Source organism: Heterocephalus glaber, unplaced genomic scaffold (assembly GCF_053883595.1).
Source record: "Heterocephalus glaber isolate CG9 unplaced genomic scaffold, H.glaber_assembly_v1.0 deba00001497, whole genome shotgun sequence".
Classification (NCBI taxonomy): domain Eukaryota; kingdom Metazoa; phylum Chordata; class Mammalia; order Rodentia; family Bathyergidae; genus Heterocephalus; species Heterocephalus glaber.
This window is the reverse complement of record NW_028258320.1, coordinates 61,821,526-61,842,711: the sequence shown is the minus strand read 5'-3', so window position 1 is coordinate 61,842,711 and position 21,186 is coordinate 61,821,526. Positions and strand designations below refer to the sequence as shown.

At 38.0% G+C, this 21,186-nt stretch overlaps 2 protein-coding genes across 5 annotated transcripts in view; one reads left to right on the top strand and one right to left on the bottom strand.

Annotated features, from left to right (window-relative positions):
- Window positions 1-412: 412 nt before the first annotated feature.
- Window positions 413-17,669, bottom strand: Ikzf5 (IKAROS family zinc finger 5). Of its 3 annotated transcripts, XM_004838771.4 has the most exons (5): window positions 17,532-17,669; window positions 15,942-16,090; window positions 7,995-8,161; window positions 5,884-6,066; window positions 413-4,555 (listed from the first exon to the last, which is right to left on the bottom strand). In XM_004838771.4, exons 3-5 carry the CDS (start codon window positions 8,125-8,127, stop codon window positions 3,612-3,614), a joined length of 1,260 nt encoding a protein of 419 aa, XP_004838828.1. In that variant the 5' UTR covers window positions 8,128-8,161; window positions 15,942-16,090; window positions 17,532-17,669; the 3' UTR covers window positions 413-3,611. The 3 variants fall into 3 exon arrangements, with proteins under 3 accessions (XP_004838828.1, XP_004838829.1, XP_087041318.1); XM_004838772.4 differs by lacking the exon at window positions 15,942-16,090 and having other exon boundaries at window positions 17,532-17,663; XM_087185192.1 differs by lacking the exon at window positions 17,532-17,669 and having other exon boundaries at window positions 15,942-16,105.
- A 28-nt stretch (window positions 17,670-17,697) lies between these two features.
- Window positions 17,698-21,186, top strand: part of Acadsb (acyl-CoA dehydrogenase short/branched chain) — a 50,736-nt gene continuing 47,247 nt past the window's right edge. The window contains exon 1 of one of the 2 annotated variants that reach the window (XM_004838768.3): window positions 17,698-17,922. In XM_004838768.3, coding sequence (XP_004838825.1) covers window positions 17,881-17,922 — 42 coding nt within the window. In that variant the 5' untranslated portion in view covers window positions 17,698-17,880. The remainder of the gene's footprint in view (window positions 17,923-21,186) is intronic. The other variant, XM_004838769.4, reaches the window with a different exon arrangement.

Sequence of the window (21,186 nt, the reverse complement as noted above, 5' to 3'; positions counted from 1 at the left end):
AAAGAACAGAAGCCATGTGTGGTGGTACATGTCTGTAATCTCAACACTTGGGACCCTAAGGCAGGAAGATTATCCATTTTAAGCCAGCCTTGGCTACATAGTGAGACCTTGTCTCAAAAAAAAAAAAAGCAAGAAAAGTCAGTCTATTCTAGAAGATCCATTTGTTAAAACAGAAATTACTTGAGTCTGTCACTTGTCACATATGACATGGATAATTACGCATCTGAGGCAGCCTTCCTCATGGATGTGCTAGAAGCCTCAGAATATGCTAGGACCCACAGGGTGCAGGAGTCAGGTTCAATGATCTTGAATAAAGAGAAGAAACTAGAATGGAGACCAGCTGCATATATATGTAGCTGTTTGTAACTTGTGATCTTTTCATGGTAAGGCATTCCATAAATTTAAACCAGTGTAGCCACAAGATCTTTTTCTTTTATTAACAAGTTATATACCAGAAAATTACTACAAAACTAATTTGATAGTAGGTTTTCAAAAAAGAAAAATTGGGGTCATTAGAAAGTGTTATTTTTTATTCATATATTACAAAACCAAAGCTTCATTCACAATATGAACTACATACTAGTTATTTCAGCATTAACCTGTTTTTTGGATCCCTAAACAATATAATGTATTACAACCATAATGCAAGATTTATGCTTTGCATACAAAATATGTTCTTACATCAAAGTACATATTAACAAAAAACAAGTTCTAGAAAGCATATACCCTCTAGACTAAAGAAAAAGTCTTTAGCAGGGAATTAAAAAATTTTCAACATATTCATTTGATAAATATTTTTATAGAACTTCAAATGAGGTTTTCTCTATTTTTTAAGTAATATTCCCTTTGTCAAATGATTCTGCAGGTGAATGGCAAACATTTATTTCCAAAATGAATGAAATAGCACTGGAAATAACCACTGGAAATTTTTTCAAAGTAAAAGTCTAGCCTTTACTTGAATTTCAAGAAGTTGCAGCTACATACTACATTAGAAAAATCTGAAATAAAATTATTCCCTGTTAATCTCTTCACAGTTTCTTAAAAAAATATTAGTGGAGATAAATTATCTACCAACTTTAAAAATCTAAACTTATGTTCACTGAACAAAAATAAATTTAGTTTCAGAACATTGCCTGTTAGTGGCAAAGTACTCTAAATAGTGCATGTTAAATTTTTCCAACTCATTTCTATAAAATACTTGATTAAAAATAACATGAGAGGAACATATTCAGTATGTTAGGGAAGACCCTAACATTTTTTCAAATACAGAATTTAACTCAGAAAATTTAAATAAAACCCTAGATCTTTTAAAAAGAATAATCCCAAAAGTTTCTAAGGTAGATTTGTTTCAAAATTTTTAGTGCATTTAGAGTTAATTATAGCCTTTAAGCATTAACTCCTTTGGAACCAACTGTGCTCTTTAAGTAATAGGAAAATTAGAATTTTACATTCTAGTTTGTAAGTATGAAAAACAAAATCATGTTTAAATTACAATGCACCTTCAAAACATCCATCTTTATTAGAAAAAAATTATCACTATTTGGCCCAGTTAATATACAGTTAATAAGCTGGATTTAAGGAGAGTTCTTTCTCTTTGTTTAATGAAATTTTTCATTTTCTATTTTGGAATATTGCTTTTATTTGAAGACTAAAATAGAAAAAAAAATCACAAAGCTTTCAAATGACAACTTGTTTCTTTCTAGAAACTGATAAGCGGTAGAGCAAAGTTATGAATTTGAAAATTGCACTAAAATTGACCTAAGCAGTGAATGATTTAAGCAACAGAGGAAAAAAACCCAGAATTTTTAGTGTCACAAGATTTGAAAAGGAAGGGAGTTCCTGTTTGGATAAAGTGTCTTAAAAATGAGCCTAGATTGGCTGTACAACTACAATCACTCATTTTTAATGGCTTTAGCATTGGGAGAGCAGAGGGCTCATTAAGTTAACTTGGCACTTGGTGTTTTTGTGGGCAGATACCATTTACATTTCCCTTCTATTTACTATAGGAGTAGAGGTCTTTTTTGGTTAAGATATTTTGGTTACAATATTTTCTTTAAGAAGCCAATTACAAGTATTTTCAAAATATGAATCAAATTAAAAACAAAATTTTTGCAAAGTACACAGGAACCAAGTTAGTAACAATATTTTGTTGTTTAACCAAGCTCTCTTCAGAGTAAGCTAGTTATTACATAGTATAAAAACAATAGCCTCCTATTCAAAATGGATGACTCTAGATTTAGCAAGTCTTTAAAAACAAATGTCATGTTTAGATGTTTTATATACATCTTCATACCTTTTTATTCTAAGTGATAATTCAAACACAGTTTCCATATAGTAAGTACTGTCATTGTACACGGAAACTGGGCAAGCTGCAAGTAAGAATTACAATTTGAGGGGCCGGAGATTTAGCTTAGTGGTTTCGCCGCCTGCTGTGCAAGCGCAAGGACCTGAGTTCGATCCCCGGTACCGGAAAAAAAAAAAAAAAGAATTACAATTTGAATTCATAGAAAATATTTTAAATGGCCAACTCTGAAGAGGAGACCAGGATATGTTCTGGACACATATTACTGTGTTACTTCACTATCACATTTTCCCATGTATTTCTATACCCATATTTTTTTTAGAAATTAGGGGCAATAAATGGGTAGAAGGCAAGAAAAGGAAAATGGAAATTTTATTTGAAAGACTGCATCTTAATAATATAGATGACTTCCATAGTACCTCTTTGGTCATCAAAAGACTAGGAAGAATAACAGTTTCTCACTATAGTTATCAACCTCACCTGACACTAGTAACATCAAAATGAATTTAAATGAAAAGTTTAAAATGAAAAAAGGCATCTAGCACTCTACTATATTTACCTATGGTTTTAAAAAATAAGTGAAGTATAAAAAATTTAATGTAAAACTGAGACTTTTTAGGCATTGACTAAACAGATATTTTAAATATTAAACTCGATTTCAATTTAGAATCTTGAGTTTCAGTTCTTTTCAGAACTTTCACCTATTTTTGTAACTTTAATTTTAAAAGAATTGTTTTACATTTCACTGTATAGAAAAATTCAAAATTTACTACTCTTGAAATAGCTTTACTATTATCAGTTGAAATGAAACTACTGATTCAACTTAAGATGTATAAACTAATATTTCAATTAAGAGCAACTTAAAGGCAATTTCTCTGCAAATACTGAAGTAAGTTGTAACAGATCTGGAAAAGAATTTATCCTACCATTTTAAAATATGGCAGAAACAGAATCCAGCAGTAATGTATATATTGAAATATCAAGGGTATGGATAAGCCTTACTTTATGGACCATATATGTGGGAAATTTAAATGAATACCTGTTAAGATAGACTGTATTCCTATTTTTATCTAATGAAAAGAAAAAAATACACATAAATGTGTCTATTCTAATAGATAAAAGACTGTGGCCAGATTTTTATGGGAAAAAAAAGTCAAGAAAAATTTTCCCCACTGTCAAATTTAAATTTTATAAACATAATGAATATAAACTTTAAATTAGCAGATACCTTATGAAGGATGATTGAAAACAAAAACCAAACTACAAACCCCAAAAAAGCCAAACCAAGTCAAACATAATCTGATTGTTTTCAGTGTTGGTTATGTTGCCCTCTTGCAAAATGACAGGCAAAATCATACTTGTTTTTACATTTGCATCCACATATATTACACTGAAAAGGATTTTCATACCCATGACATCCCATATGAATAGTGTAAAGGATATTGTCTGCAAAGTACATGTCACAGTGCTGGCAGTGGTGGAGAAGCTGAGGGTCCTGGATTGGCAGGGTTGGGGCTGGAGTGCTTGGCTGGCTGTTTCCTATGCTGGGAGTACTGGTGTGGGCACTTGGTTCACTGCTTGGACCTGCCACTGGACTGTAGTTCCTCTGACTATGTGATGGCCGAGGCTCGGGGCTTGTGGGAGAGGAGCTCTGAGGAATATTTGCTGACACAGCAGAAACTACTGCTTGGGCAGAGGGCTGCTGAATCATGAAAGGCTTTTCATCAGGGCAGGGGACTACATCAGGGGATGCAGGGTTTTGGTTTTCAGGTGGCAAACTGGACAACTGTCCTGCTAGAGTAGAGAGCTGATTTAAAGGGTTGTCAACCATGAGTTCTTGCGGGTCCCTTGGTAGGCCACCAGCTGATGTAGTTTTCGCCATACTTTCATAGGAGTCAGTCTGGATATTTGGGATTTCGTGGGTAAAATCGTTAAGGTAGTCTGGTTTCTGAACCACCATGGAAGGTGGACTTAAATTGATTAGTGCTCTTCTGCTGTAACCCAAATTGCTTGTTTTCTTCTGTAAAACCCCCCACATTTTCTTGCTGCTCAAGGAAGACCTAGTACCTTTAATTGGCACCATTTTATGCTTGCGCCTTCGATGATGGGACAGGTTACTTCGATCGCTGCAGCGGAAGGAACACAATTCACATTTGTACGGTTTTTCTCCAGTATGGGAACGCATATGGGCTTCCAGATGACGCTCATAAGCAGATGCAAATGGACACAAGTGACATCTATGAGGTTTCTCACCTATTTAAAATGGGAAAAAGGGGGAGAAACTGTAAAAGTAGCTCATTTATGTAAAGTTTCTTATTTGTTTGATTTGGGAATTGGTCAAAAGTAAAATGCTTTCCAAAAATTCACATTTGCATAAAAAATTATTTAAATCTGTAAAGCCTAAGTTCTCATCAGCAACAATTTGAGATACACATTGAGACTGTTATTTCCTACAAAATAATGATTCTATCAACAGTATGCCTTAGTTATTTGTTCATACATTTGTCTATACAGAAACATTTATTGATATACACATATATGTAAACCCTTTTCTCCAGGGGAAAAACAAACAAAAAAAACTCTGGAAAAAAAGTCTTTGTATGAAACAGAAAATATAAAACCAAAATAAGCATCCTAGTCCCTGTATGACTTATGGAAAATATCTCTTCAAAATTTCACCACTTTTCCTCCACCTTCTTACTCTTCAGTTGCCAGAAGGTGCAATTTTAGTTAATGCTGTTAGTTGACGATTTCCAAAACATATAAAATAAGTATTTGGAATATGACTTTGGAGTCATTTGTCTAACAAGCCCCAAGCACCTTCTTTATGCCAGATCCTCCGCTAGGCTCTGAGGGTACAAAGATGGGCTCATCATGACTCTTGTCCTCAAGTGGTTTTCAGATTACTATGATAACATGATGAATGAGCACAGAATGCCATGGAGCACACAGGAAAGACACCTTCCCTAATCCTGGGCAAGGACAGGGTATAGTTATGAAAGCTTTTCAGAAAAGGGTTGGCAAAGGTGACACATGGGCTTAGCAGCAGCCTGCAACTATATAGAAACTTTTTCCTTTCTCTGAAACTAAAATGTACTAGGTGAAGATAAAGACAAACATTGTATATTCTCCATACTGCCCTTAGCATGGATCTGCCCCGCCTGACAGGCAGATATTGAAAAATTATGTGGATCAAGCAGAAAAATGGCTAGAGAAGGAGGAGCTCTGCAAGTACCCTCATTTCCCACTGTTTGTATGCCAGTAAGCTAACTGGTTTGTATGGAATGAGGTAACTTCATACCACTGATTTCAATCTTATAAACCTTCACTGGTGAACAGTCAGAACTGTTTATAAGATAAACCAAATGAACTGCGCTCCTTGACCCTTCTCCTGCCCTTAAAGAAATGTCTTCTCCAGCTGGAGATGGTGGTGCATGTCTATAATCCCAGCACCTGGAAGGTTGAGGCAGGAGGATCATGAGTTCGAGGCCAATTTGGATAACACAATCCGATCCTATCTCAAAAACCAGAAAAGAAAGGAAGAGAAAGAGAAATGCCTTTTCTAGGTGTTTCTCCATTACCTGTGTGGATTCTAATGTGCTCGATAAGCCGTGCTGTTCCCTTGCTGGCATAGTTGCAGTACCGACACTTGAGCTTCCCATCAAAAGTCCTTTCAAACCCGTCTACTAACATTCCTGAGTTTTCATCCAGAGAAACTTCAACAGATGGATGATCAAGTCCATTTTGATCGCCATCTGTTCCAGCTATAAACAAAGTATAGCAAAAAAAATTATGCACCTCAGAATCAAGTCTATTTAGCATCTAAGTCTTAATTGGCTGAAAATCTTTCATAAATTCACTTCCTACAAATTAAATTCATAAAATAACACTGACTTTCTGAATTGAGGTTAATTTTATACAAAAGCAAGATTATATTCTAAGAACCTTCTCCAGGGGGATCTCATGAGTTACACATAAATTGAATCAGTCCTCAATATGCTTTTAATGAATAGGTAAGAAGATAAGGGACTAAAAAGATCCATTTAAGAGTGACAGCCTAGTTATACACAGGTGTTTAAGATGCAAGTCATTCCTACAACTATAATTAGCAGTACTAATAGTCTCTAAAAGTCTCTTTAGTCTAAAACAATTAGTTCCACTCAGCTTATGTATGTTTAATCGAGATCCTAAAGTTCTAATTAAGCACATAAAAGAAAATATTTATCTGGTTCCTCTGAATGTTAGGACTGTAAGAATTTCAGAGATAAAGGATGTTTGCGTGTTTCCTTTTAATCCAATCAGACTTTGTTTAAAGAAACCAAAAGGGCAGGTACTCATTAGGAAACCAGCAAACATCAGGGACTACAAACTCTGGTTCCAGTCATCTCTAGCTTTAGGAGAAAAAACTATTCCTGCAGCTTTGTGGGAAAATGACTTCTCCATCCTGAGATGGCAGACACTGGCGTAAGAATTCAATCCCCACTCCACCTTCAATGGGAGAAATGATCTGCTGACTGCAGCGAATCCAGTATCCAACAAGGCTACCACACTGGAGGAATGAGACCCAGTGTCTCCCTTTCTCCCACTGCCTTCACAGCTAGTGACACTCACATTTTGATGTGGGCATAAATCACTTGGGGAATTCACTGAACTGGGATGAAGCCTGGTGTTTCCCATTTCTTTTTTTTTTTTGGTACCGGCAATTGAACTTGGGTCCTTGCGAGACCACTGAGCTAAATCCCTGGCCCCCTGGTGTTTCCCATTTCTAACAGGTTCCTAGGTAATGCCTGAGCTCTGCTGTCACCTGAGATACTCTAGGCCAGAGGTCCGCAAACTTCTACAGGGTGAGATGGTAAATATTTCAGGCTTTGTGGGCTTTGTTTCTATTCTAACTACTCAACTCTGCTATTGTGCCATAAAAATAAGTCACAGGAAATACGTAAATGAGTAAGTGTTCCAATAAAATTTTATTCATGAACGGTGATGTCTGAATTTCACATAATTTTCATGTGCTATGACATTATTTTTCTTTTGAGTTTTTTCTACCATTTTTTTTTGTTTGTTTTTGGGGTGTTTTTTTTGGTACCAGGGATTGAACTCGGGTCCTTGCGCTTGTGCAGCAGGCGGCGAAACCAATGAGCTAAATCCCCAGCCTCTTCTACCATTTTTAAACATAAAAAACATTCTTAGCTTGTAGGTGATATGAAAACAGCAGTTGAGATGAAATGCACAGGATGTAGTTTGTTGATCTAGAGCTAGGTTTAGGAATAGATTCCAGTCTGTGTAGTCTGCAAACCAGGGAGCTTTTAACTCTAGCAGGCTGAGCATTTCTCTGCTATCTCTGATCTAGTTTCTCTTCTTAGGAAAGAAAGAACTATTTGGGTCTCAGGTCTAACCTGTATTTTCTGATCTCATCTGGGTTCCTCAAGGCTACCGTTAACTAAATGAACCTGGAGAACAGGTTTAGAAGCCCTAACCTTCTAACAAGACCATAATGCATCTATAGACTATACTAAGTCTCTCTCTAGCAAAAATACCACGTTTAAAAAAAAAACATGCACTGTACTATGTCTTTCTAGAAAAAGATGGAATGATCTACATTAGTTAGTAGTGGTCTTCATGGAGAGATAGCTACATACAAACATTACTGAATTTACAAGTGAGCAATGTAGGAGTATCAAGACGAGTCTACCTCCCTGAAGAGCCTCTGCTTCCTTGTCCCCACTAACTGATCCAGAAATCATGTTCACATGATGGGTCTGCTGAGTCAGGTATTCTTGAAAATCTTTCACGAAGTCCAAAGGTTCTGGTTTCTTTTCACCCATCTTTGCCTTTTTTTAAGTTTAAAATTTGTTAGACCTAGGAAAAAAAATTTGATATAATTTTTCATACCCAATACACAATAAAACAAGTGATAAAAACTGTTTTGTGCAAGACACTGTACAAAGGAACAGAAAAAACAGTCAGTGCCTGTATTTAAATACCATATAATATTCTTGAAGAACAAAGACACACAAAATGAAAAATGAATATGCTTAATAATCAATTAAACTGGGATTCAGTCATAGAGGATGGAAAGAAGGTACAAAGAAAAAAAGAGAAATTATTCACAATCATTAAACACTAGAAACTATACAAAGGAACCCAAAACAGTAAATAGATAAATTAGTCATACCATGTTGACACAATGGGCTATATTATAGTGATGGCAAACCTTTTCGAGCTTTCAGTGATACACACAGCCCACAGTACACATGCCATAGGTTCACCACTACTGGGCTATAACACCAAAAATAAGCAAACTTCACCTCCATGAAACAATTTGGATGAATCTCATAATCATAATGCCGAGAGACTAAAGTCAGACAAAGGTTGGCAGTGTATATTCCATTTATATATGGTTGAAGAACAGATGAAACTAATCTACAATGCCAAAAGTCAGGATAATAACCCTTGCCAAAGCAGACAGGACCAGGCACTGGAAGGGACACAAGGGGAGCTCCTGGGGTGCTGGGAGCCTTCTGTTTATTTTGGTGCTGAGGTTATGGACATGTTCACTCATTCATTTGCTTAAGACTTATGATATATTAGCTAAAGCTAAACAATATGCTAAGAAGTGAGTAATCTTTAACTTCAGATGCCTACTATTGGCCATTGAAAATAAAAACGTTTTGGGATAGAAAATTACTCAAAAAAGTTTAAGAATTTTTTTGCAGAAGGCATATTTGGGTTGGTTGCACAGGAATGAAATTAAATATGTATATATTCAGGTTTAGATAACACCAAATAGTTTTCCAAAGTGATTATACTTACACTTCCAACAGCAGTGAATAAGAGTTCTGCTACTTCACATTCTCAATAGGCTATTTTCGACTTTTTCGTTTTAGCCATCCTGGTGAGCGTGTGGTAGTATCACATCAATTAGTTTATAATCCTCAAAGGCCGGGGGTTTAGCTCAGTGGCACTGTGCCTGCCTGGCAAGCGCAAGGTCCTGAGTTCAATCCCTAGTACCGGGGTGGGTTGGGGGTTATATTCCTCAAGATTAATGAAGTTATATACTTTTTTTTTGTGGTACTGCAGATCGAACTCAGGACCTTGCACTTGCCAAGCAGGCGCTGTGCCACTGAGCTAAATCCCCAGCCCCTGAAGTTATACACTTTTTTATTTTTAGTTATATACTTTTTAATATGTTAACTAACCAGCTAGATAACCTCTTTTCAGTAATGTCCAAAGGTTTTGCTCATTTTTTTTCTACTGGGTTGTCTAAAATTTTTCTAGTATATAAAAAAAATTTTTTTTTTCCTCTTTTCTTGTTGTTTTTCTAGTACTAGAGATCAAACTCAGGAGCACTCTACTAGTGAGCTATATCGCTATCTCTTTTTTAAAATTTTGAGACGAGGTCTTGCTAAATTCCCCAGGCTGACCTTAAACTTGTGACCTTCCTGCCTCAGTCTCCCAGGAACCTGAGCTTGCTTATAGGTATGTGCCATCTCACTCTGGTTGTGAGATTCTTTGTATCATGAATATGAGTCTTTTATTAGATACATGGATTTCAAGTACTTTCTTCCACTCTGGTTTCAACATAATGGTAACTTTTAACAAACATAAATTTCAGTGCAGTCCAATTTACCCATTTTCCCCATTACATTTAGAGTTGTGTCCCACTGAAGAAATCCTTGTCTATATCTTATTTGAAAATGTCTTTCTATAGTACCTTCTACAAAGTTAAGTATCTTTTTATCTTTCATATTTTTGTCCATAATTTAGTTTTGCATATATGAGGTAATTGTCAAAACATTTTGTTTTCCAAGAAGATACCCAGTTGTCCTAGCAATGTGCAGTTAACAAACCAGGCTTCGTCCACTATGCTCCACTATCACCTTTCTAAGTCAGATGTTATGTTTATGTAGCCATGTTTCTGGATTCTCAACTGTGTTCCACTGGCCTGTCTATCCTGGCAGCCATACCATTCACTTTTAATAAGTCTAGTTATCTTAGTAATTTAGGTTTGTTAGTTTTGTTTTTCATTTTTAAGCATGTGTAGACTATCCTTTGTCCTATTTAGCTTACATTTTAAGAGGCAGAATTGTGGGGCTGAAGCATGAAGGGATTTCACCAAAGTACATTTCCCAGTTTACAAAAACTTGCCCAATCTCTTAAGAATTAAAATTCTACCCTTTGACTTAACTAGAAATCTTCTGGAAACAGACCAACCTTTGACTATGCCAATACTATATGCTTTACAAGAACACTCATGGTATCTTTAGGAACCAATGAAAGACAATTCTTATTTTCTTTTATGTTTACTAGCCCCAAACTAACATTTTGTTTTCACATTTCTTATCTTCCTCTTTTCTTATATCTAATCTGTTCTTTATTCTAAACACATTTAGCCAAGTAAGAATCTGCAGGAGACTGAATTCTCACTTAATGCAACATTTGGGAATAGTTCCTTTCTCTCTCCTCAGAAGCTTCCTGGAGTTTTTAAGAAAAATTATTATTACTATCTTGTTTCACTGTTTTCTAGAAGGCTATTGAAAGTCTATCCTGTGGATGAATAGAATATTTTGGTATCCGGTCAGAGTCATTAGATTTAGAATCTGAACAGAAAGAGACTTATCCCAGCCTTAGTTTCCTATTTTAAAGACTAGGTCAGTAGTAATAACTTGTATGTAAAGTAGTATGACCACTATGGAAATCAGTATGGAGATTCCTCAAAAATATCAAAAATAGAAATGTCATTTGACTTAGCTATTCCCCTTCTAGAAATTTTCCCAAAAGAGTTACAGACAGGGATGGGGATTTAGCTCAGTGGTTTCGCCGCCTGCTGTGCAAGCACAAGGACCCGAGTTCGATCCCCGGTACCAAAAAAAAAGAGTTACAGACATCATATTACAGGGATACATGACCCATATTTATAGCAGCACAATTTATAAGCGCTAAATCACGGAAACAGCTTATATTCCCATCAACAGATGAATGGATAAAAAAATGTGGTATTTATACACAATGAAGTACTATTCTGCCATAGACAACTTGAGGCATTTGAAATAGATGTGCCTTGAGACCATAATATTAAGTAAAATGAATCAGACACACAAGCTTAAATACTGTATGGTTTCTCTTATGAGAAATCCAAAATATAAATAAAGAGCAAAATAAAAGATAATAATAAGCAGGGAGATCTTTTTCATATGGAAAGGGGAACAAGAGTTGGAGGAGGGAGGAGAGGGAAAGCAGATGGGAAAAAGAAAAAAGTTGAAGGGAAAAAAATGGAAGTAGAGCTTTCACAAATGGAAAAGTTGCAAGTAGCAGGGAGGAGGGGTAAGGGACGAAAAAAAGGGAGATGTGTTGTGTACATATATCAATTCCCCAGGATAAATGTAATTATTATATACTGCAAACATGTACTAATAAAAAAGTAATAACTTACAGAGCTATTTTAAGTTTTATACTTTAGTATACACAGTTTCACAACATGTACAGTGTATGGTAATCTTTCAGACAATCCTATCTTTACAATAAGTGTTGAAGCAAAAAATGTACCTTGGATTAAAAATTCCTCGCTATCTCAAAATTTTTCCCTTTTCTCTATCAGTTCATCAGTTTGAAGAATATATTAATATCATCTGCTCTTTAATTCAATGAAACAAACAGGAACCATCTTAGTCTCATTAATTCATATATCCCACTTTGTAATTTCCTAACTCCATCTGCAATTTCTCAAACTCATCTTTTATTTTACTTTTAGGTCACCTCTTTAAGTCACTTTAAATTACTTTGGTCTGGCTCAGCTTTCTCGATTTCACGGATTACTGTTGGCTTTTGAACATGTACATTTCAACTTTTTCCTATCCTACCATGTTTACTTGAACTGACTCTCTGTTATTATATTACTTTTGTTTGTGACTATAGTTGATTTTGTTGATTATCTGTCCTTTAGTTTTTGACCTTTGGCTAGAAAACATGACCTACTGACCCCCAATAAAAAAGATGATCAACAGTAAGATCTGGGAAAACATTTTTAAAATTTTAAGAATTGTAAGGCCCTATGAATTGTCTGTATTCTAATTGTAAAGTATTATTAAGAACAAAATCCCAATTAGGTATGGTAGCACAACTCTGTAATCCCAGTACTCTAAGGCTGAGGCAGAAGGACTGCAAGTCTGAGCCCAGCCTGGTCAATTTAGCAAGACTTTATCTCCAAAAAAATGGCTAGGAATATAGCTCAGTGTGAAGGCCCTGGGTTCAATGCCCAGTGCCACACACATGCATACACATGACAAAATCCCAGTATTCACGCTGTGATTTATCATCTCAGTTCCTATGAAAACTGACACATGTTCCCTGAAAATGAATGTACTTTGTTAGGCTTCAATAAGCAAGATAAACCTTACCAAATCTTGATTAGAAAGCATAATACCAGTAAGTACAACATGTGACAAAGCAGTAAAAACACTTAAGACTGCCAATAAGCAAACAGAAGAAAATGATATTTTTATACATGCATCTCAACTTTAAGAACATAAATGAACCCAATTACAGAGGACAGCTGACATATTTTGACAATCTTGGCTATTATCACATTGTCACATTATAAATTTCACTGTGTTCTCTGCCATAAACTGTATGCTGCTTTTCAGTTATGCATGATGGATTACAAAATTTTTTTAAAGGATTCCAATGAAATAAGGGAAGATAACATTATAAACATGAAACCTGTTTGTAAATTAGAATTTTACACATACAAATATGGTTTATAACCTTACACATCCTGTATTACCTTTGCCACACGTGGGTAAGTGCTTGCAGAGATCTGGGCAGGGTAACAGACCCACACAAATGGAAGGTGCATAAATCCAAGTGGAGAGTTTGGCTCAAACCCAGCTTTCTCCAGCTTATGACAATAATTTTAAGCACAATATATGGAAAAACAGTATTTCTAAACTATAGAAGATGTACTGTTATAAAAAGAAAAGGTAGGCTTTTCTATCCAAACCCTTTTCCTGTCCTTTATAATCATCAGTCTTGGAACTGAAAGTGTAATGTAAGAATTTCACAAATTAACTAATATTGGGAGATGCTGCTAAGGCACTAATAAACTTAAAATCTGTTGCAAACATAATATAAATGCTGTATCTAAGGATTCAAGCAACTGCAAGTAGAAAACATTTGAAAAAATTACATCTGAACTGAATATGTAACATGGTATTAACTATTTACATGTATTAACTACAAATAATCTAGAGATGGTTTAAAGAATACAGGAGAATCAGGTGTGGCACCACATGCTTGTAGTCTGAGCCACTACAAAGGCTGAGGCAGGAGGATTGCTTGAGCCCAGGAATCTGAGACCAGCCTGGGCAACACACCAAGACTCTGTTTCAAAAAACAGACAGACAAAAAAAATTCCCCCCAAAACCCAGACTATATAGGAGGATATGTGTAGGTTATATGAAAATGTTACTCCATTTTGTAGAAGGGATTTGGGGATCCTCTGATTTTGGTATCTGCAAGGGGTCCTGGAATGAATCCTCCATGGATACTGAGGGACAACTTATAAACTTCATGAAATCAGCAAACTCTAATTTTTTTCAATGGTGTTTTTCCAACTGGCCATGAACTCAAAACCTTGGACCTTCTTAGCCAAAAAATTACACAAAATTTCCATGTGTAAAATAATGTCATCAGAAAAAGAAACATATTTACACATTCTCCAATATAATTACTGATTTAGGTGGTGGTATATTCCAAACCAGATTTACTCTTCCTTGATATTGCTACAGACTGTTTGTGTCCCTTAAAATTCATGTGTTGAAATCCTAACTCCTGCCAAGCATAGTGGCGCATGCCTGTAATCCTAGTACTTGGGAGGCTGAGGCAGAAGGATCACAGCAAGTCTGAGGCCACCCTGGGCTACATACTGAGTTCAAGGCTAGTCTGAACTAGGTAGGGAGACCTATCTCAAAAAAGAAAAAGAAAAAGAAAAAAAGGAAAAGCCTAACCCTTAACATAATGGCATTTGGAAGTGGAGCCTTTGGGAGGGTTGGGAGAGCAGAGCCCTCTAAATGGGATTAGTGCCTTTATAAGAAGAAAACACAGAGCTTCCCCTCCGCTATCTCCCAAACAGGGTATAATCAGGAAGCAGGCCCTCACAAGATACTGGACTTGCCTAGTGAGGTTAAATTTCCTAGCCCCAGAACTATAAAAAAATAAATGTTTGTTTAAACCTTGCAATCTATTGCAATTTGTTATAAAAACCAGGGCTAAAATGATATCTAATTATATTAACCAAAGAAAAGAATTATTCCCAAACCTTAAAATTATCATTTCTTATGATATAGCAAAATTCCCAAGCCCTTCCCATGATTACTCTGATTAAAAGTTAAGCTAAACTGGGCTAGGATTATGTAGCTCAGGGGCAGAGCACTTGCCTACCATGTATGAAGCCCTGCATTTGATCCCCAACACCACAAAAATTAAAGAAAATTAAGCTGAGTCTGGTATGGCATTCCCTCAAGTATATGTATACCCCATCTATATAGAAACTGGCTACATATACCTAAATTATTTTTATGCCAATATATTCAAAGCTCAAACACTTTCATTTTTTTTTTTTTTTTGAGACAGAGCCTTGCTATGTAGCCCAGGCTGGCTTGAATTCAAAGCGATTCTCCTGGCTCAGTCTCCTGAGTGCTGGGATTACAGGCATGCACCACCATGCCTGGCTGCTTTTCAAATTTGGGGCTCAAAATAAACACTTTTACAAAGCATTCTGCCCAAACCAAAGGAGGAAGAGAGATATTTAAGAATTAAATTTTGATATACCAAAAGAACATGAAAATCTCTTCCCCTTCAACAGGTAATTCAAGCTATTCTCCAACTTTCCTGTCACTGATATGAAGTCCTCTGATCTTTCTTCTTTAGTCTCATATTATAAATGAGAAACCAATCAATACATGCATATATATAAATGTATATATGGTACATTCATACCTATTTACGGCTATATATGCACACATGTGCACACACAACGAACCTCTCTACCAGGAGCTAATTATTTAAAACAGAGATATCCAAATGTGAATTAGAAGGCAATCACTACTACTTGTATGAAATAGATAGGAAAGAATCACAGAAAAGCTCTTTAACCTATATCCTCCAAAGTATAGAAGAATTTTGAGAACAACATTATTAGGGAATGGTAGGGCATGTTTCATTCATCCAGTAATTTTTGAGAAGTGTCTAAAGGTTACTAACCATAAGGAAGAATACTTAGCAACCAACTTACTTATACAATAATTTAATATGGAGATTAGGCAGGCCTATACACACAAAATATATTTTCTGACTTTGATAGCCTAATAATTATGCTCATTGAAAGATTTACTCTTCAAGAGAATACATACTTATAAGGACTACTGGGAATACTGATATAAGGAATACTTGGTTTGTTTACAGTAACATGGACCATCAAAAAATAACTGGAACACATTTCCTGATTTCATAACTGTCAAAAACTTTTTGAAGGCAAAAAGGGACATTGCAATGAGGCTGAGAAATTAGAAAAGCCTAATATAAAAGTAAAACATAAATAAAACCACGTTGGAAGAAATCCCAAAGAGTTATACAATCTAACCTTTTCACCCCAAATCAGTTCCACCTTTTTCTTGCCACTCCAACATTGATGAAATGTCGAGTAAGAGAAATTTACTCTGGAGACACAGCAAGGGACTCCAAAAGGCCATGGAGGGAATTTCAACTAAAATTCAAAAGCCATAGAAAAGTCTGCAAAGAAAAGCACAACACAAATCAAAACCTTATTAACATCTATAGGTGTAATAAACTAATGAAACAAATTGTGCTGATCTTACCATTTCCATTAGCTGAAAAGAAAACCAAGCTGGCAAAGAACAAAGCCTCACTTCAGCAGAACTCAACAGGATCACCAAAGAGTAACATGTTCTCGGACTACTATTGTTTTTTCACCAGCGATTTCTCAAGATTTTATTTTCAGCAGTTCTAAGTGTCTTTCTAAATTTAAGATACTGTTTTCATTTGACACAGTATATTTTTCTAAAAGGGCCAGGTTTAGTACTGTTGAACAGCTTTAGTTGCATAAATCAATGAATTAGCCCTGCATTTGGGAAACAGGTGCATGGAAAGGGTTTTTTAAAAAAATCACAGACCCAACAAGGGCACAATTGATCTCCACCTTCATTATCCTCTATTGCAGTACAGAATAGTTACAGTTTTCTGAGGATACTCTGGACTGATGGGGAAAAGAACACCAACCACCTCACTTGACAGTAAGGCTCTTCCAAGAATATAATGTATTAATCTCTGTTCTGAAGATACGACATAAAACAAAATTAAACAGAATTAAAAAATTGTTAATCTAGATGTTAAAAAAGTTGTTTTGTTATTTTTATGTCTTCTAAATCTAATTTCCTGAGCTCTCGCAATCTAAAAGCTTTTGTGTCTCCTTCCGCTTGTCATTCCTCTTTCACCTTTTGATCTGCACATTAAGGGGTCAATAAATGGACCACACGGTTATTGGCAGCTATAATCAGTTAACTTCAGAGCTACAGTTATCAAGCACTTTCCAGGTGTTTGGTTACACACACTCCAGGCACTTTATCAGAGACCTAAACCTCGAATTAACCTGAATAGTTCTTTACTGCACTGTTCACCTGAAACCTCACATATTTCCAAAATTGGAGTGCACATGCTGCAAACGCGGATTCCGGCAAGATCATGAAATAAAAGGAAGAAGGCTTTAAAAGTCCTCCTAAACTGCAACCCAGGACCAGCGTTAGGCAGCATCCTCACTAGGATTCGGAACACCTAGAAGACCCGTGCCCGAGCTGACCCCCAGCCCCTGGGATCCCAGGAAGATGCAAACCGTAGAGCACCCCGCAACCACCTGTCAGAGCCCCAAGCAGGTTCCTCACCCCTGAGCCTCCAAGCTCCCGCCGCTCGGCGCCGACCCACTTGCGCCCCTCTCCCGGTTTTCGGCGGCCAAAGGCACCAACGCCCTCCGCACTTTCGTCGGAAGGTCTCACCTCGTGACCTGGCTCACTGACAGGTCGCGCACAGCCCTCCGCTGGGTCGAGGCTCGGGCGGGGTCAGCCGGCCGCGGCAACCCCAGTTCTCACCTTCCCCAGCTCCTTCTATCCAACCAGCTCAACCACGGCACCACCGTCCAAGCCGGAAGCCTGCTACTTACCTCCAGACAACTGCACCGAGTATTCCCCACCACCTTGTTCAATGCCGCTGCAGTCGCCGCCGCTCCCGCCGTCTTCGTCACCGTTGCAGCCACCACCGCCATGTTTGTTGTGTCTCCCGCTTTCTTCCCGCCCCTCTGCCCTACCCAAGTCTCGCGTGAGCAAGACATAGGGCGCTAGCGGGGTGGAGGTTACAAGTCTCTCTGGAGGTTCCGTAGGCACGAGGGGGCGGGGTCTCGAGGAGTGTGTGAGGGGCGGGTGCTAGTGGGCAGGACCCAGTTCCCCCTGTCACCGGTGCTTGCGCGCGCCGCGAAGCCACAAGCCTGGCGGAGAGACTTGGCCTGCGGCAGGATGGAAGGACTCCCAGTTCGGTTGTTGCGCGGCAGCGGGCTGGTGAGTGCGTTCGTGGCTAGCGCTTTAGGGGTCCGGAACAACCTTGACCCGCAGCGTGGTCTCCTGTGAAGCCTTTTTCTAAAGGGCCGGGCGCGCCCGCTGAGCTCCCTGGTCGCCCTGGGCCCCGCGCCTCCCTGCGTCTGCCAGGCCAGTCTCCTCAGCCCCTGCACCCGAGGGCCGACCGCGACCCCAGCCTCCTTCTAGGCTGCGGCCGAGCTGGCTTCTGCCTTTTGATTAGGGAAGGCTGGGGAACGACAGCTGGTGGGAAGGAGATTGGGGGCTGACCAAACACCCTCTAAGCTATGTCGGCCAGATGTGCTTTGCAGGTTACTGGGTCCTGAGAGCCCTCGAGTCCCGGATCCCTGAAGCATTTTGCAAAGATGTTACCTCTCCGATGCTTTAACCTACCTTTCCCCAATGATTACATGCCCCCCCCAACCCAAAAGATTGTTAGAATATAAGCCCTGCCTCCTCAAGAGCAGTGCCTCCCTGTCTCCCCTTCTCAGCCTGTCTGAAACTGTAGGAAGGGCCTTAGGGAGTTGGTCCTGTTTGCCAGACAGAGAAACCCTGTGGCCCCATCTCAAGGCTGGGGTGTCACTGGACCGCATCGAGGGACCTCTGAAGAGGAGATGGAGACGTCAGCTCACCTCACACTCTGCAGGTTCTTAATATATCTTGGTAGCAAAGCATTTCAAGACCTCAGTGAGAGGCATAGGCAGATTATGCAGAATCACAGTACGCAGAGGAGTGCAGGTAGGTTCTCCAGGGCTGAGTCGCTCTGTGGTCTGGATTTGGGGAAATTTATATGGTTATGGGGTATCCTTAGGATGAGTGGTCTGGGATGTTTATTCTTTGGGTTATTTATCATTTACCTGTTGTCTGTTTTCTTGTTGAATTTGCGCATTTAGTGGGTTAAAACAAAATTATCAACAAGGTTAAATATAAATTGTTTATATGTATTTAAAGTTTAGAGATAAGGTACCTAAGTAATAGTGCTGTTTCTTTGAGAATGAAATTCTTTGATGTAACTTTTGGAATTTATAGATTTATAGTATCAGAAGAAAAACACAGGCCAAATTTGTAGACAGTCCTAGGGAGTAAAAGGCACAGGTAACCATTGGTAACTGATTCTGTCTTGAGGCTGCCGTTTACTTAAAGCTACAGTTTCCTCAAAAACTACAGTGAGTTTTTGTTGTTGTGAGGTTTTTTGTTGTTGTTATTTTGTTTTGTTTTATTTATTTATTTCTACTGGAGTTTTTTTGTACTGAGCTACATTCCTAGCCCTTTTTTTCATTTTTTCTTTTGAGACAGGGTCTGGCTAAGTTGCCCAGACTGGGCTGGAGTTTGAGATCCTCCTGCTTTAGTCTGCTGAACCACTGGGATTACAGGCATGCACCACAGTCCCCAGTTAGGACCAGTTTTTTAAAACAACAGTTTCCCAGTCTTCTTTTTACCTGTCTTTATTTCTTCTCTCCTACCTCTAGGCCTGGGCATCTTCTGTGGGAGGATCTGTACTACAGTCCAGGGGAGCCCATTCTGGCTCCTCTTTCTCAGAGCCTCCTGTTGTATGTACTTAATCCTGCTCCCTGGTCTTGCACAAACTGTTGGGTCTTCAGCCTTGTATCAGGGTCATTATTGGCATATTAAACATCCCTATCTACCAAACTTTCCCTTTATTGCATGCTTTCCAGGACCCTCACAACTTTTGGTACACTTGCCTTCGTTAATGTAAGTACTTCTTAGGGAATTTTCCCTAAGGGACTTTCCCTTTGCATTTACTTTCAAGAGTTAAGGGTTCTTGGACCTGGCTAGCCAACCCCCCCCCCCCCCGCCCCCGCCCCCGCCCCCGCCCCCGGCAAAGTTCTTTAACTCTTTGTTTCACATTAGAGATAATTAATCCTACTTGTTTTACAAGCTTGGGGTAAGAAAATTAGTAAAGTCCTGTCAGTATGTTGTCATAAAGGAACAGAAATATGTAATTTATAATTACCTTATAATTACTGTTTAAACCTTTTATAATTATTGGTTAATAATGTAGCAAAGAAGATTTTCCGGACTTCACACTTTGACTCTGCTTTAGAGCCAACACTTACAGAACATACTCTGTGTGGTTGTGTGTTCTTGATGTTATTCCTGCTTCTGGTTATCTCTTAATTCTCAGGAACAACCTAAAATATACTAGTTTAATCTTGCAGATGCAAAGATTGCTAAAAAAAGATTAAGTGCTTTGTTTAAAGCTAGAAAAAGTCATAGAGCTGGAATTAAAACTCTAATCTGATTATCAGAGAACTATTTTTGTTTGGATTTGTTGGTTTTATTGTGGGCTTTACTCCTTCATAGTTTTGGAGCTCTTTTACATAAATTAGCACATGTAATTGATTGTGGGGCCAGAATGTGGTGCAAACCTGTAATCTCAGCACTCAGAAGACTGAAGCAGGAGGATCATGGAAAGTTCAAGGCCAGCCTGGACCACATAGTGAGGGCCCCCCCCCCCCCCCCCCCCCCCCCGCGCCGGCCCAAAAAACAAGAATGTGAATTCTGCAGCCAGGCTGCTTGGGACTGAATCCAAGTGCTGTTATTTCCTAGTGGCATAACCTTGAGTTTAATCTCTTTGGATCTCAGCTTTCTGATCTGCAAAATGGAAAGAATAATAGTAGCTATTCCATAGGGTTGTTGTGAAGAGTAAATGAGTTCATATATTCATGTAAGGTACTTAGAATAGCACTCAACACATAGCTTTCAGTAAATATTAGCTCTTACTGCTATGCATAATGCATTGTGTACTTCGGTAAAAATAATAAAGACTGAAAACTCTACCTTCAAAGAGTTTATCTTTTCTTGAAGAATTTAGAAGTACAATTAATCACATATCATTTTGATATGGAACAAATCCTAAGTGGTCTGCAATAGCCCTGAGTTCAGAGGAGAGAGCAATGAGTACTGGCTCTTTGGAAATAATTTGAGGATTTAGGAGGCAGAAGAGGGAGGACATTGAGGAAAAGAGGAATGAAGCTGTTAGGAGGAATTTGGGAGTCTGTTCTTTTAGTTTGTGGAGAACAATTGAAGATTTAGAGCTTCAGAGATACTTATTCAGAGATAAAGTATAGTTAGATTTCTGTGCTAACTAGTGGCATGGGAAGTGGAGAAATGCACATTAAGGCTAGTTTTGGTCCCTATTAGAGACAAAAGGAGAGACAGCATTTATTGAAAACTTATGTAGACTGGGGACACATTCTTTCTGTGAATCCTATAAAGCAGGTCTTA

Bases quoted from the DNA above. Each gene is read 5' to 3' on its own strand.
- Ikzf5 (XM_004838771.4), bottom strand. From the start codon at position 8,127: ATGGGTGAAAAGAAACCAGAACCTTTGGACTTCGTGAAAGATTTTCAA. The intron at 6,067-7,994 runs GTAGACTCGTCT...CTTTGTTTATAG, and splicing joins AGCAGAGGCTCTTCAGGGAG to CTGGAACAGATGGCGATCAA. The intron at 4,556-5,883 runs GTAATGGAGAAA...CATTTTAAATAG, and splicing joins GCACATTAGAATCCACACAG to GTGAGAAACCTCATAGATGT.